This window comes from Ambystoma mexicanum, chromosome 9 (assembly GCF_040938575.1).
Source record: "Ambystoma mexicanum isolate Mex_15411 chromosome 9, UKY_AmexF1_1, whole genome shotgun sequence".
Classification (NCBI taxonomy): Eukaryota; Metazoa; Chordata; class Amphibia; order Caudata; family Ambystomatidae; genus Ambystoma; species Ambystoma mexicanum.
In genome coordinates this window covers 696,057,432-696,074,764 of record NC_090931.1, presented here as the reverse complement: position 1 = coordinate 696,074,764, position 17,333 = coordinate 696,057,432, and the positions used below count along the sequence as shown (strand labels likewise).

Genomic DNA, 17,333 nt, shown 5'->3' with positions numbered 1-17,333 from the left:
TTTTTGGGCATATCTACGCACAGAAAGGAATTACCATAACAATTAACCGTGTACCCAAATAACATGGAAAGACTCAAAGAATATGGAAAATTACTACATTATTATCAATTCAATAAAGTATTACAATCTGACAAACAACAGTTTGTAGTCCACACACTCACACTGCAAATTAGTAACACTAAGGGCCTCATTACACGGTATGCGGTAACCATGGCGCTATTAGCGCCATGGTTGCCGCCGGTATTTTACCGTGTCCGCTTTGGTGGATGGCAGAATTACCGGCCTACTCCAAGGTGAGCGGGGCCGGTAATTCCCCATTCACCAAGGCACTTCCCCATTTCCATTTTTGCCCCCATAGGGCTCAATGGGAATGGGGAAGGAGGTAATTACGGTACTGCAAATTGCGGTACTGTAATTAGCACCAAGGTCCCTTTGCGGGCCCGTTCCTTCACGGCTGGTAAAACCAGCCGTTGAGGTCGGGTCCGGCAAAGGGACCTCGTAGTAAGGCGGTAAGGGTTTACCGGTACCGGTGTCCTTACCGGTACCGGTAAACCCTTACTGCATACCGTGTAATGAGGCCCTAAGGCTTAATATCTCAAAGTGTGCCAGCTATGATGTCACCCTATGTGGCAAATAATAAAACCTATCAGACTTGGGGATTGGAAGGGGAACATGTCTTTTTGTAGAGCCTATAAGTGTTAGTTACTTTATTGGATGCTCCTCTCTAATAGGCAAGCCTCAAACCTCCTTCTGACTACGTATAATACAGATTATAACAGTATAACAGTAATGGATTAGGTCATGCAACATTGTATGCTCATCGTTGCATAGGCCCTCATGATAGGTTGGCATCCTCTCCCAACCGTGCACACTCCACTCACTAGCAGCATGTAAGCAAAATGAAACTCAGATGCAGAGAACAACGTCAGACTACTGCCCACTTGCACAATTAGTTCTATCATCTCTCATCAGCCAGGACTTTAGCCAAGGCCTCTTCTTTGTAGTTGACCTTGCAGATTGTTCTCTTCTCTGGGACTTTTAAGGAGTGTAGGTACACCATTATCTTCGTCTGGAGCCTAATGAATAGGCTTTTTAGTTCTGAATCATGTGTGAGGAGACCACGATTATGTCCAATTCAACCTTTTATTTAGTGCTATTTGATTCAATTAATCTGAGTGTCAATACTTCTCTTGTCCTCTGGAGACTTGGTTGTTCTGTCTCTCATAGGCTTATCTGCATCTTTATTGTCAGTACTTGGCACTTGTAAATGTTCACTCATTTACTTAATCTAAAAGAAATATGGCCCGCATACGTTGCTTATCCCCAGTAACTCTGGATCTCTGGCCACCAGATATTCTTTGTACATGCACAAATTTATATTTCCAGCCTCTGTCAGCTCTGCAGCTCTGATCTCTCTCCTTCGAGCTCTTTGCTTACTGTCATTGAGCGCCAACAACCATCTTTTCAACATGGCGGTTTCACCCGTGTTATGTTGTCTACTCAGAAAGCTTATATATGGCTCATCTACCTTTTGTTTCTGCGTATTTACATTCACTAGTCATTTGGCTACTTATCATCTTCGTATATATGGTTTCTTCTCACTCGTATGTATATATATATATCTTTACTTTTGTTTCTTCAGTTACATCTTCTTTCTTTAAGTATTATATTGTTTCAGTGCGTCAGTGTATCTTCTCCTTATGACATCACGTTGCACTTGTCAGGTTTTCTTTATACCTCCTCGATATTCAGTGGTGTCTGAAAATCTCCTGCAACCACCTCAGCATGAGGGTACATTCAATAAGGTTGTCTGAGCGCATAACATCTCTAATACACTCAATGTATTTGTGATTGGCTCTTTGATGTCCTGGGTGTTAGTCTTAGCAGTGCACAGTGTTGGCACAAGTTATGGTTGCTTAGCTTACCATAACTAGCGAATTTCTGTGGGTTTTTGATTTTACTTGTAACCACAACATCCCTTTAACGTGTTTTCACAGAATTTCATAGGTTTTTGTCAGTGCATCTTAGCCATAACGTCCCTTTAACAAAGGCCCTCATTAGGACCCTGGCGCTAAGGGGTTTGCGCCAGCGTTAGCTGCGCCGACCCCTTACCGCCAACTACGAGTTCCCATAGCGCCATGGTCATTTTTCCGCCCGCTTTTTGCGGGCGTAAAAATCCATGGCGCTATGGGACCTCGGTGTTAATTACGCCACCGTAGTGTACGGTGGCGTAATTAACACCTTCCCCACTCCCATTGAGCCCTATGGGGCCGAAATGGGAATGGGGAAGGGTAAATGGGTCAATGGGGACTTACCGCCCCGCCGACCTCGGAATGGGGCGGTAAGTCCGCCATCCGCCATGGCGTAAAGGGACTTTGCGCCATGGCGGAAAAAAAGTCCGCCGATGGCGGAAAAAATCCGCCAGGGTCGTAATGAGGGCCAAAGAGTTTTTACTGAATTTTATAGGTTTTTACCAGTGCACCCTAATTTGCTAAAACCTCCTAATATCATACACCCCCCCAATATATCAGCATTTTCATCAGATTTAGAAAAACTGTGCCATTTCCCACTTCCTAGTAACATTCTAAACACTTCTATCAACTTTCTACAACTTTTTATGCCTGACGTCACCACTGACATCCCGAACAGTGTCACATGACCGTGCACACAGTGTGATGACGTGTCTGCGAATGGGTCCATGTGTCGCAGACATTTTGAAACTGCATTTCCCACTGATCTAGGAAGTTTCAACCTGAAAGTTTACCCTTCCTCAGCTCCTAGACCCATTCTTACTCATTTTCCATCTGCAATCTAGGAGAGAGCACCTGATTGGAAGAGTATTAGCACACATGCTATTTAACCTCAGAAATGGCATCAGCCATGGCCAACCCTCCTCCCCAGGGACCACCACCACCAACACCAACACCACCTGGTGGGCTGGAGGGTCTGGACAAAGGAAAAGGTGCAGTGATACAGAGGAGGATTGAGAGGGCCAGGAAGATGAGATAGAGTAAATGCCTACCTCCAGCACCCAGAGAGAATCATGAGTGTGGCTGTTCTTTAAGACTGTACCAGGGGTACCAAAGGCTCGGGCTACCCGTGTTGAATGCATTGAGTCGTGGAAAACACGGGCAGTACTCTTTTGGCACCACCTCCATGCGCCGCCACACTCGCTCATAAAACAGGCTGTTTATCCATATCTTTCCAAGACAACAGTACTCTTTATATACCACAACACACCATTGGGCAGGGGGGAACAGTTTCAAAGTGCTTTCGTGGCTGTAATCAAGAAGCATGAGAAACATTGCCCGCTACCTTTGATTTAAAGAATGGCCAACATCTTCCCCTGTCCACCTGCCCCTCCATATCTATGGGTGGTGCTGCTTCCCTCATTTCCCTCTCCTGCAAAAAAAATACAAAATCAAACACCAGCAAAAAAAGGTTCCTTTAGGAACCACCTTTCAAAGTAAAAAAAAGAACTAAAAAAATTATCTTATAGACTCCATCTGCTTTACATTTTTCAGTAAAGTAGTTAGACTCCATAAGATTCTTCAACATTCCCATTAGCATTCTGTACTATGCTAATGGAAATAATGGGCAATCGTATAACAGAGAAAAAAATAAAAGGGCAGAAGCAATTTTCTGTCCCAAATACTTTTCTCTAGCATACAATAAGGACCATAATCCATGGACCTTCACGACTCTCTGTGGTCTCTGCAGTCCCCTTTCCAGGCAATGCATCGTTAAAAGACCTGGATAGCAAATGCTCACCATCGCATAGGACTGCCCTTCTTCCCTTTTTACTTTTATGTTTGTAACACTCCCTCATTGCCTGCTTTTGAACAGTCATACATCCATCCACCAATCACTTCCAAAAACTCAACCTGTAACATAAAACCCTATCAACATATTAAACTTCCACACAGCAACTGCCACTAAACAATGTTTTAGAAATCTTTTGCATCTGCATTTCCATTACTTATACAAATATATTGTACACAGGGCTGCCATAAATGCAGATATGCATTGTGCAGTGAAAGAAGTGCATGCATGAATGGAAGGGGGAGTAGGGGTGGGAAAGTGCTGATGGGAGCCCAGGAGGGACGTGCCAAGGGATTCCAAGGTAGAAGGCCACCGGCTAAATGCTGGGGCGGAGGGCAGTGCTGAAGGGGGGAGGTACTATTGTCGACTAGATATAGGGCCTGAAACCTGTGAGGTTTATGAGTGACAAGGCCACTAGCCTCAGTGACAGTGGTCCGAGTTAACAGGGAAGGGATAGAGGGAAAGAGGAAGAGAAAAGCAGAGTTTTGAGAAGTTTACAAGACTTAAGGAATCCGGCTTAAGTCTGAGAGGGCAGGGAGGCTGTTCCAAAGAGAGGCACGGGCCAAAGGGAGAGACCTGGCACCCGCTCTCTATTTGGAGAAGCGTTTGACAAGCAGGGAATTGGAGTTAGAGAAGCAGAGGGCTCTAGCATAGGACTTATTTAGGGAACAAATGTGGAGATAGCGTGGTCCCATGTCACAGAAAGCCTTGCAGTCACCAGGAGCCAATGTAGAGATTTTAGGCCTGCAGAGAAACGATCCTTGGGCTTGAGGCCAAGGATAAGTCTTACAGCCCTATTCTGGATTAGCTGAAGGGGTCGTAGAGAACAAAGGGTGAGGTTGATAAAAAGATGGTTGCAGTAGTGCAGCCTAGACGGGACCAGGGCTCTAGAGATGTTGAGCTTCTGTGGGAAGGTGAGTAAAGGTAGGATGTCTGTAAGGAGGTAAAGCTACAAGGTACAAAATGTAAGGAGTGAAGGAGCTAGAGGAGCACAGATGACCGCAGGGTTTTTGGACTCACAGCATGGTGAACGTAGAGGGCCCAAGGAGGATGGCCAGGGGGTAGGAGGGAAACAGGACACAGGTGTCCTGATAAGAAGGATCTCCACTTTACTGGCATTGAGACAGAGATTGTTTGTGGCACACAATGCCTGCATGGCGATCAAACAATCAGGGATGAAAGACGGGGAGGCGAAAGTAGTAGAGGAAAGTTTCAAGTAAAGCTGTCTGCCATCAGCATAACACTGGAAATGAGGAGGCAAGAAGGAGATCAGGTGAGCCTGAGGGACGAGATAGATATTGAATAGCCACAGCTAGGGGGATATAACCCTTGGGGACGCTGCACATGGAAATGTTGGAAAATCTTATTGCGTCTATGTACTTTACTGAGAAATATAAAGTAGATGGAGTCTATACATTTTTGTTAGTTCTATTTTTTAACTGTGAAAGGTGGTTCCTAAAGGAACATTTCTTTTATTGTTTTTGGATGTATTTTTATTTTTGGCAGGAGAGCTAAGAATGAAAGGTTGGGAGCGAAATGAGGGAAGAGGCACCAAACACTAATATGGAGGGGTAGGTGGACTGGGGAAAATGTTGCGTGTGTGTTATTTCTAAGGTAGGGGGCAGTGTTTCCCACGCTCTTGGATTACAGCAGTGGTGGTGGATCTTGGGGAGTAGGAATGACATTAGCTGATGGCATTTTAAGATAAATAGCAGTTTTGCTAAAAGTATGTACTGTGTACTAGATTGTTAATGGATAATGTGTAGGAATAGGTATTGGAGCTGTGCAATGGACATTTTGAAGTTGAAAGTTCCTTGATCAGTAGAAAATGCAGCTCTGAACTGTCCGCCAAGCAGAGATCTTATCGTGAAGTGCGGATGGGTTCTCGGACACGTCATCATGCCACGCGCAAACGTATGGTCATGTGGCACTGTCCGGAAGGTCCGCAATGAAGTCAGATGTTCGTAGATGTCGACGGATGCAAAACTAGTTGAAATTGTTGCAAAAAGTGTATAGAAGTGTTAAAAATGATTCTAGAAGGTGGGAAATGGCAGAGTTTTGAGGTGACACTTTGTAAATTGGACACAAATATTGCTATATGGGGTAAGTATGATATTAGTAAGTTGTAGGAAAATAGCATGCACTGATAAAAGCCCATGAAATTCACTGAAAAAACTTTGTTAAAGGGATGTTATGGTTAAATTGGACTAATAAAAACCTACGAAATTCAATGAGAAACTTTGGTATGGTTAGGTTGCACTTATAAAAACCTATGAAATTCAATGAAAAAACGTTATGGTTAAGTTGCACTAATAAAAACCTATGAAATTCAATGAAAAAACTTTGTTAAGGGGACGTTATGGTTAAGTTGCACTGATAAAAACCTATGAAATTCACTGAAAAAACTTTGTTAAAGGGACGTTATGTTTACAAGTGAAACTGAAAAGCCCCAGAAATTCGCCAGTTATAGTAAGCTAAGTAACCATAACTCGCGCCACCACTGTGCGCTGCTAAGACTAACACCCATGACATCAAAGATGACATCACAAATGTCATTGATGACATCACTGATGACATCACATGTGAAATATATTTTGATGAAAAGTCCCTACAAGGAGTTGTGTTTATATTGTTTGTAACAAGATGTCAGGGGTGATCGGGAGACCTATCATGAACTACTTAATCTATTAAAGAATGTACTCATCTAAAATCATTGTAATGGAGTGTTGTTGTTAATACAGAAAACTAATCATATATAAACATAGGCAATGACTGCAGCATGCACCATAGAAGTACACTATTTATAATATTGTAATTTTGTATAGTACAATAATGAATGCTCCCTTATCAGAGTTTTGAGTAATGTTAAACATGTAATAACTAGCTAACAATTCAAGACTAACAAAACACTTGTGCTGGTACAAATAATACATATGAAGAGCCACAATGCATATAAATCAGAGGCAGGGAAACTAAACTAAGGAAGAAAGAGACAGCATCATCAGAAAAAGTTAATGACGTAAAGTGTATCTTCATGTGTACAAATGAATTGTTTGTTGGAGGCCTGCTCATTTACCCATGTATGTGCACCATGAGCTGAGACCAAACCGTAAGAAAAGTATATAAAGAACATATGACAAGGTTAACATCTAGATATACAGCACCTTTTTCAATTTTAATATTCTGACTGTTAGTGAACAAAACCACTTGGCCTATATATGTCAGTGAACAAAAACATGTGGCCCAGATATGTGATGTCATCATTGATGTCATCAATGACATTTATGATGTCCTCGGTGTTAGTCTTACCAGTGCACGGTGGTGGCGCGAGTTATGATTGCTTAGCTTACCATAACTGGTGAATTTCTGGGGTTTTTCGGTTTTACTTGTAACCATAACGTCCCTTTAACAAATATTTTTCATTGAATTTCATAGGTTTTTATTAGTACAACTTAACCATAACGTCCCTTTAACAAAGTTTTTTAGTTGAATGTATATATATATATATATATATATATATATATATATATATATATATATATATATATATGGTGCTCCTTTGTGCGACCCTGGACAAATGTGACAATTGCTTTAGCTTTCTAACCTGATAAATGTGTCAGAGCTTCAAAACTTGTGATGCTCACACTATAAAATGCCATAGGAAAAAAAAAAATGTTTATAGTTCCCCATTTTGGTATATTGTATGTATATGTTTTTATTTTATGGTTTGAGAATGCATAAACACATATGTATTTATGTGTGTGTTTTCCTAGAGCGCCAACGCCTTGGTGTGTTAGTGGTTGTGATTGTTCGACATGCATCTGTACACCTATTGACAAACAATATATCTTGTTTGCAATGAAAAGCCGGAACCAGCTTCACATTGAAATTAAGTGTATGCTTTGTTTTCTGTTTTTAGGGTGGCGAACACTGTTACTATCATGGGAGTGTCAGAGGAGCGAAAACTTCCAAAGTGGCGCTCTCAACATGCAACGGACTCCAGTAAGCACAGGAAAACCTCACTTCACATTCAATGATGTCTTTGTTTATACAATATTCTTGATTGCAGATGCTCACAATAGGAGTGGAGGCACTTATAAAAGAATTGTGAGGGAACATGGTTGCCATTTGTTCGTGAAATGTGAAAGTCCTATGTGTATCCCCTACGCATTTTACAATATCCGCCTGAGAGGATTCTTCAAGGAAGGAGGTGTCATCATGTCATGACATTGATGTCTAGTTTCTCAGAATCTTTAGTACCAGAGTTCTGTGACTTCTGAATTGTGAGTCTGGCATAGCCTTGTAGTGGTCTTAAACTGACATTATAACAGATACACACATGTGCGCTTCATAGGCCTTACCAAATAATCCATTTGGTTTGGACAAACGATTCTTCTAAAAACTGTGGCATTTTCAAATCAAAAGCATATGTTTCCCAGCAGCCGTGAATGCTTGACCCCCAGCACTTTCACCACTGTTGACTGTACTCACAAGATGATGTTTTTGGTGGAATTTTGCAAACATTAGACAGGGTGATATTCTACTTTCAAATCCGCATTTGCTTGTGTTATGGGGGCTTAATTAGAAGAGTATTGCACACACCTTCATCAACAACAATAATAGAAACTAGAACAGGTGTTAGTGTTGACTAGTTCTCCTTAGTGAAATAAATTCCCATTATTAGAAGTCAAGTAAGGCAAACCCATTTACGAAGTGAAGTCCTTGTCCTCCATGGTCCAAACTATTAGAAGATAGACTTCACACACATGCCTTGAGATATTAATAGTTCCTATTTTGCCCAGCGGCCACGATCAGGGATCTTTTGGTTGTATTCAGATATATACGATTGTTAATTTTTCTCAACTGGAGCCATGTTAAGCATCTTGCAAATTGGTTTCAGCCGATTATTACCCAATGTAATAAAATAGGTGCTCTATATCAGGAGAGATCCTAAGATCATCTTATCTGCTCCTGTTAATTGCTTAAGACCCACCCAGTACTCACATTTTATTTGCTACTGAGGAAACAATACTCTGACAAGCTTGGCAAATCTATCTCTTGTAAAATAGCTTTCTGTGACAATTTGCAGCCACTAAAAGATAAGAAACTGTTTATAGTAGTACATGTATTTAGTGCACAGCTGGGATTTAACACACGAGGCAAGAATCTGCAGGTTATTATGTATTTTAAAACACAAAATTAAAACTTTTTTTAAAAATGCATTTATCTCACAGTGTAAACCATTTATTGTTACATGTCATTATACCGAGATATTGTACATCGAATGCCCATATATCGAAACATATATATTGAAAACCTTAATATTGAATGCATTTTGTTTCAAACCCCCGTTTCCCACCACTAAAAATCCATCCCAAACGTTTGCCAAAAAAAGTGAACCTTTACCGCAACCTAAATATATTCAATATAAAGGTTTTCAATATAAAAGTTTAGATATGTGTGGGATTCGTTATACACTCTTCGATATAAACACTGTACACCACCATTTTTCTGCAACACCTTAGAAGCTGCATATTGCATTTGTTTTTTAATCCAAAGAGATTCTAAATTGATCATATGGATCAGCAGGTAGATGATCTCTTAGATCACAATAAGCAAGAGCCCAGATAATAAAGGGGATGCGAGTGTATGGCCATGCATTATAAGGAATAAAACATCCACTACCATACGTAAAAATGATATTGCAAGTCACCACGGAGTTCCGTGACCTTATAAGGGAACTCAGGTTTCAGCCTCGTTCCTCTATTTCTTCACCAGCAATGTCCTTATAACATACGGTAGGGGTTATGTTCTCACATAGAATCAATAGATCAGTATCGCCCGTAGGTGCCAAAATGGCTGCTTGTACTGGAAGTAGTTGGCACTTAACTATCAAGTATTTACACATAGATATTTTATAATTGATTTACCGCAGACATTCAGACAAGGTGTGCAACTAAACTGAAAGATGAGAGCAGAAGAAAAATACAAGGAGTAAAATACAATAAAAGGTGAACCATGAAAAAAGTTAAATAAATCAAAGCTACACATTTAAAAGCATAACATTATTTTGGTAAGATATACATGTATAATTAAACACACTAATGGTACAGGATTTTCACGGCAACTAATGAGTGGATTGATACAACAGGCTCACAGAACACAGTTATGTGGAGGATAGGGTCAAAACCGTAAAATAATGTAATGATACCATATATATATGTATACTTTTTTAAAGATATATGAGTGGAGTTAAAGAGTAAAAGAGTAAAGAACGGATACATTTATGATGGTCATCATTTCATTTAGAAAAGCGTTTTGTTCCGCAACGAACACCCACCCAAGCAGTGGACTTATGCTTGTGGTCAATAAAAACAGGAATTATAGTACACAAGGGTTCAGTAATCCAGCAACGTGTTTATGCCAGCCCTCATTACCCATCAGAGTATTGTGCCATGATGAACTGTTTTCAAAGATGTATGCTGACAAATGTTGTCCCTTGTTTACTTTATTTATTTTATTTATTTTTATTTATTCATTTATTTTATTTTATTTATTTGAATTTATATAGCGCACAGCGGCCCTGGGGCATCGTGGCACAGTTACAGAAATGTTAGCTTAGTACAGACTTACATAGGTGGATCAGCAATGCAGACAATATAAACAGCAGAAGAGGATGTGCGTGTTCTCTGGTTACAAAGGAACAGCATAACAGGACAGTGAGAGTGATACACGTTACAGAGAAAGTGACATGCTTAGTTGAACAATTTGGTTTTTAGCATTTTGCGGAAGACAGTATAAGATTTTTCATTGCAGTGGAGATACGCCAATGTTCTGTATATTATAAGAGGTTTTATGCCAGTGTTTAGCACAGTAGCACGGTTTAAAAAATAATAATGTGGATGCCGTGTGTTATGAGATATGTAAAACTAAAAAAACAGGACTGTCTCCCATCCATGCAGTAGACGGGGCCGACCCTGCTTAGTTTTAAAGCGAAGAAGGATCCAGCCCCCTTAGACCATGTTTCTCTCCAAGTAGTCTTGTAAGGTGGGCTCATTTATTAGGCAACATGGCCTTACAGGGAAGACTCCTTCCTCACTTTGAAGCTAAGCCGGTTTCGTCATAGTTACTGCTGGGATGGAAAACCCACTGTTGCTGTAAAAATATCAATGTTTTTTATTATTGACTGGGAGACTACAAATACCAGAATGAAATTTAGCAAAAGGCAGAAAATTGTCTCTGAGTGCAAAACTTTCAAGGACTGACAGTAGCACAGTTTAAAAAATAATAATAATTTGAATGCCCATTGGGTCGCCCATCCATTCAGTAACTGGTACTGACCCTGCTTAGCTTCAAAGCACGACTGACCCTACTTAGCTCCAAAAGCAAGGAAAGGGCCAGCCCGTTTCTCAAAGTGGGTTGGCTAATTTATCAGGCAACATGGCCTGAGGAGGCTGGCCCTTTCCTTCCTTTGAAGCTAAGCAGGGTCTGTCCTGGTTACTTCATGGATCAGAGACCTGGATGGCAATTGTGTCACTGATTTTTCACACCACGTAAAAATATCTTTAAAACAAAAGAAAACGGTAACCGTGGGTATTGAACTACACATTCCCTTGGCTATCCGTAGTTCTTTATAGAGGCGAATATTGGAGAAACGGCAGAAAAAAAAATGCTTTTCTACCCACCCCAGTCGCCACCAAGTGCCAGTTCCCCCCACTACCCAGATGACCTCCTCCTCCCCCGCCCTCTCCCTTTCCCCCCACAACACATGCTGTTTCTGTGAGACAGTTTGCTTTGAGATGTCAGCTATTCGAGGCTACACAAAGCTTTGTGTTGCAAACTCAGTCCCTAGACCCTCTCAAGCTCCTAAATTTTACTTGGCGCCCTCTAGCCACGTACCCACGTCCACCTCTAGCCTGATGACATTTGCATGTTTTTTTACCTGCAAATAGCTTTTTTCCTGCATTTGATTTTCCCATTTGCTCGGCTATAGCCGCAGTTATCTCTTGCATCGATCGCAGCTGTTTCATTTCTTAAAACACCTGGTTTTGGGTAATTCCCCGAGATATAGCTACCTATTTTTGAGTAGGGGACAACCCCTACTGCGTCAAATATTTAAAAATCGACTGCACAGAATAACCCAAACAGGCATGGATCGCGAGTCAACGCTTCGTGCCCAAGTTGGTTCAGACCTGGTCCTAATCCGTCCAGCGGTTTCGGCTGTGCACTTTGATAAAAATCGACCTTGCTTCTCTATAGGAAAATTAATGGGAAGTAGGCCACCCGTTTTGAAAAAACATTTTTCTTGTCTTCTTAATAACTTTATTATTCTTGAATGAATCTTTATGAAACTTTGCAGTCGGGGGGTGGAGGGGGTACGGCGAGTCCTTAATCACTTTTGAAATTTCGGTCAAATCTGTTACTCGAATCAAAGTTGTTAACAATAGAATTTTGAGGGATTCCTATGGGAGTCTGACTCAACTTAACGATAGGGCGGTGACAGGTACCCTATAATATAAATAAATATATACATATATATATATATATATATATATATATATATATATATATATATATATATATATATATATATATATATATATATATATATATATACACATACTCCCTCTTTAGCAAGTAAGTGAAGTTTAAGCTGAGCTTTGATGACATCCACAGTTGGGCTGGCTTTGATTGTTATCGGCAGTGGGTTTCAGTGGAGCGGGCGAGTAGTGAGAAAGAGCGCAAGTGAGAGGAAGCTCAGTGAGGGTATGGGACGGTGAGTTTGAGTACAGTGGAGGATCAGAGGGAAAGAGATGTTGCGCAAACTGAGATACAGACAGGTACCTAGGAGCAAGACCATTTATAGCTTTGTAGACTAGGAGAAGGGAGTCGTTGTGCATTGAGAGCCAACCAGTGTCTTGTCAGTGGGTAGAAGTGGGGGAGGATCTGGGTAGGTTGTAGAGAATGCAGGTATCAAAGTTGAGGCCTTTGTCTAGAGGGATGAAAGAGTGGATAGCAATGCCAAGGAGTACACTTGATCAAGTAGTGAGGTTTGCTAAGCATGAGAGTGGAGATTAGAGTTCCTGAAGAGTGGTTAGTAAGAAAAGGGCACATTTTGTGAATGTTTAGGAGGTTAATACATGCAGCAGAGATAGTGGTAGTGATGAATTGATTGTTGCAGTGGTAGGTTGCTATCAAAGAGGGCCCCAAGATTGCAAGTCTTGGGGGAGGGAGCAATAAAGTGAGGTTGGAAGGCGATGGGAGAGGGGAGTCAAGGGATGGCATTGGAAGCCGGAAGAAAGATGACTTCTGTCTTTGAAGAGCTCATCATGAAACAGAAGAGAAGCATCCACGGAGGAATTGCAGTGTGACTGTTCACAATCCATTCCGAGATGGCAGAGCTAAAGGAGTGCAGTCTGCAGCAGCAGAAAATGCATGTTGCCCTGTGGCTTATAGCCGGGCCAGGCTGCATTCTTGATCATGCTTCCTGCTGCAACAGCGTCTGGGTGAGCAGCAGCTGATGCTCCGCCTTGCTGAGAGAACCTATCCTAATTTGCATTGCAGAGTAGGCACCCACTCACGCAGAGCGGGAGATGGTGGTGTCTGACTCTCCTTTTTGGAAAAACCTTCATGCTGAGTCCTGCAAGTCTGGCGTGTAAATGCCACTTTCAACCTCCCACACTCTTTCCTGCACCACTGTATCAGAGGGATACAACCAGAATATCAATAATAAGCTACACAGCGACGGAACAGCTATTTTATTGCCACACTGGGAACATAGCTTTATTTTGTGTGTGACCATTTAACATTATGCTTGCTTTAGCTCTGCACATTGTTTTGGCTAAAGTTTGGCCTTTCGGTCAAACTCAGGTGTATATAAAGGGGTGGCACTGGTGTACATTTTTCGTGTTCATAAAATGACCTAGTGGATCAAACAGCTATGCTAAGACAGTATTGAGAACAGAAGCAAGAACTCGGTTATGAGGGGTACCTGGACAGTGTACGCCCCACGTCCATGAGACTATTATATACAAAATTGCGAATGGGTATTTTACCTGTGGCACAACTGCACAACAAATGGAATAGCAGCACAACGGATGCGTGCCCATTTTGTGGCGATCAGGCCGAAAGCATCGTCCACTTTATGATGATTTGTCCTGCGCAGTTAGATCTGAGGAAAAGCTGTCTGAAACTGCCGTTCCAAATCAGATCTATTAGAACTGCTGAGGAAGCTCTGGGGCTATGCTGCCTGTCACATGACAGCCGGGACCTTCACTCACTGGCCAGCTATCTCCATAGAGCGCAGAGGAGAAGGAGATTGATCAAGATTACATAAATACTAGAATGTTCTAGGAATAGGTTTAGCTTTGAAGCTCACAAGAGACTATGAAATCGCACAGAAGAACACCATTCAATGAAAGTAGGTATTTGCCCCGGGCACTGAGTTGCATTCCACTGTTTTAAGGTTTTTTATCCGCACTTTAAACGCACTTGCACTTTGTTGACTGTGGCCTACAGCTTATGCAGCTTTGTGATGACATTTTGTATCATTTGATCGGCCGCTAGTTACTCTGTTGAATGGGGGATTTCAATCTCATTCCTGGCAATTCATTATGTGCGAGATCCTGATCCTACACTGGTCATTTTTATATCACTTTTTAAGTCCATTGTGTTTTTATATGTTTTCCGAAGAAAGCTGCGGAAATGTGGTTTTGTTACTGTGATAATTTGTGACTTTTTAACTATTCATTATGTTAGTGCCTATATGTTTGGAGGATAGCTCAGGGGCAACACGCTCACCTTCGAAGCAAGACGAGGAGCAACACAGGTTCATGCTTAGTACCCTCTCTGGGTATTAAGCTTGATATAAATAACCAATTAAAAATTAAAAATGATATACTGTTAGGGTGCAAAGCAGGAATAAAGCAATATTGAATTGAAAAAAAATATTACCTAAATTAGTAGATACAAAATAGTTTTTATGTTGAATCAATGTGTTCTGTGAATGTTTCACTGGTGTGAAATTGTGATAAGTGGTTTTAGCTTGCAGTGCCCTAACCCTCCACTCTTTTCATTCCTCTGCCCCCCCCCATGCAGCGGCATGTTTGACGACAACACTCACACCTACTTAATAGAGCCTCAGGAGATGGCTCACAGCCTGGTAAGTTTAAGTGCTGATGTTTGCATTGGAGAATGTAAATCAGGAATTTGGGAGGGATGGCTTGTTTTATTGAATATGGAGTCTTTTACTTAACAAACACACAAAGATGCTGAGGCACAAACATCCAATCTGTGCTTTCACCACCCCCCTAGAATGTCAGGCGTTGATTCTAAGAGGAAGGAATGGGGGTGTGACTGGGGAGGGCTGGTCTGAAATAGCAACAAGAGAGTCAGCACTTTCATGAAAGGTCTGCCCTGGTCCACAGATCTTTGGGAAGTGTGTGCTTTACCTTCTATATCTAGTTGCTGCAAAAAAGATGCAGTGCTTCTTGTGATGGAGATTGTTGTTGAAAACTGGATTTACTCATTTTAGGCCAGATTCAGGATAATGATATTAATCCGGCGGAATGTATGAATTTGACAGAAACATGGTGTTGGTTATATAGCCTGTAGCACGATCATTATTAATCCTACTAAATTACGGAAGAGAGAAGGGAGGAGTAAAGACTTATGCTTTCTCTTTTCTATTTTCAATTTGCTTTCATTAACAGTAAGAGAGTAAAACAAAAAACAAATATTTCTCTCAATAGCACTAATCTTCTTTATATATTTCATTTAATTGTTTTTTATAACGCCCTTAAGCCAATATCCGAGTTCGGTTTCTAAACGCTGATCCGGGATTCGAACCTCTGTTGCTCTGCATGGTCTTGCTTCCAAGACCAGCGCGTTGTCACAGTCTCACAGTGTCCAGCAACCTCTAAAGCCTTTTTCTCCTCCCATTCAGAGTTTGAATTTTTGAATTTTGAGTCATTAATAATGTGCACCTGATAGAATGCAGTGCCACCCTCTCTGCCACACTCTTTTTGACATTTCCCTCCATCGACCCCACTCTCAGAAGGGAGATCGAAAATGCCATCTCTCCCATGATCCGTCTTGTCACTTTCGACAATCCCACCCTTCCGGTGCTTGAATTAAAAGAATTGCTGCCCTGTGAAAGTCTCCGTAGCTGTATTACGGAGGTAGGTTAGGTAAGCAGGGAGAGGTAATGCCCAGCTCTCTGCTATTAATAGAATCCTGACACGCTTTTGTAACTTGCTGGGAGCCATTGACATTCTATGGAATGGCACATAGGTTTCCTATTGTGCATGTTCATAGTCTAGTCCTGGTACGCAACAGATGGAGCGTGCGCAATTGGTGTGCAATAAAACTTCTAAAAGAGGGGTTCTTGAGACCAAACAGCATATCTGAAAATGCTCCCCAGTTGGGGCCACATGAAAAGATCTTGGAAGCCATCGCAGTCCTAGCCAAATGAGCTCTAAACACCGATAGCCACATCCCTGCAAATGACACTACCCAGTTAGCCTAGCTGGCAAGTGTGGGAGACGACTCTGGCCAATGGGGTTTAGTAATGAATCTCAGGATTGACATGAAAACCTCATGGTTCTGACCTGCCAAATAACTTATCATTGTCTCGGAAATGCAGGCCAATTTGGTAAGGAGAAATGCGCATGCGAGCATCCAAAGATGCGGATTGGTCAATGTGGTGTGCCAACAGTTTGCTCTTTGAGAAAACCATGGCCATGCTTCCGTCCCTTCCTGAAACCAGTCTGCATCCTGCATTATGCGCAGAATGCCTGTTCATTCCTCTTTGAATGCAGTGTGAAGGGGGGCTTTATGGACCATAGCCTTCTTCTTGCCCCGGGATGCCAGAGTGAACCACCTTCTTAAAGGGCTCCATAGGTGGCTACTTGGTGTAAAGCCGATGTTGTAGATTTTTTTTTAACTACATAGTGTGTATTTTTGACTATTTTGTTGCATTCAAACACATTGAAATTAAAATCAATGACAAGTTTTACAACTCCCCCCCGCCCCTTAGGAAGTAATACACCGGGTGTGAGAGTGCAATGCAAGGATGCCAAGATGTCATCAGACTGCGCTATAGGCATTTTAGATTTTTGCCATCATTACAAAAATGGTGCATGCAACTTCAGTGGGGGTCTACGGGGTGGAGGATATTAAGGTCCTGGTAATTCATCACGCTGACGGAAGCGGCTGCTCAGTGTCGTGCATCTGGAAACACTTTGCGGCCCACCCTAGAGATCCATAATTGCACAGTGGGCTGTTTAGGATCCAGAGGCCTTGCTTGGATCAGCAGCTATGGCTGGAGCGGAACTTCTTGCGGCAGGCAGCGAAGCGAAGGCAATGATATTCAATTCAAGCGGTGATAGTCGATGAGTGCTTTTGTTGCTGTCTCTTGGTGAACAAAGCTAGCTGTATTCAACATACCATGCAGTGTAACGCCTCCGTATGCACCATTTTGCGGTTCCAGTCACTACTGGAAATATTGTCCA

At 41.7% G+C, this 17,333-nt stretch overlaps 1 protein-coding gene across 5 annotated transcripts in view; it reads left to right on the top strand.

Moving 5' to 3' along the window:
- The window catches only part of ADAM23 (ADAM metallopeptidase domain 23), a 742,840-nt gene that overhangs the window by 416,159 nt on the left and 309,348 nt on the right, over nucleotides 1–17,333 (top strand). For all 5 annotated transcript variants that reach the window (XM_069615574.1, XM_069615576.1, XM_069615575.1 and 2 more), the window contains exons 5-6: nucleotides 7,742–7,824; nucleotides 14,920–14,983. In XM_069615574.1, coding sequence (XP_069471675.1) covers nucleotides 7,742–7,824; nucleotides 14,920–14,983 — 147 coding nt within the window. The remainder of the gene's footprint in view (nucleotides 1–7,741; nucleotides 7,825–14,919; nucleotides 14,984–17,333) is intronic.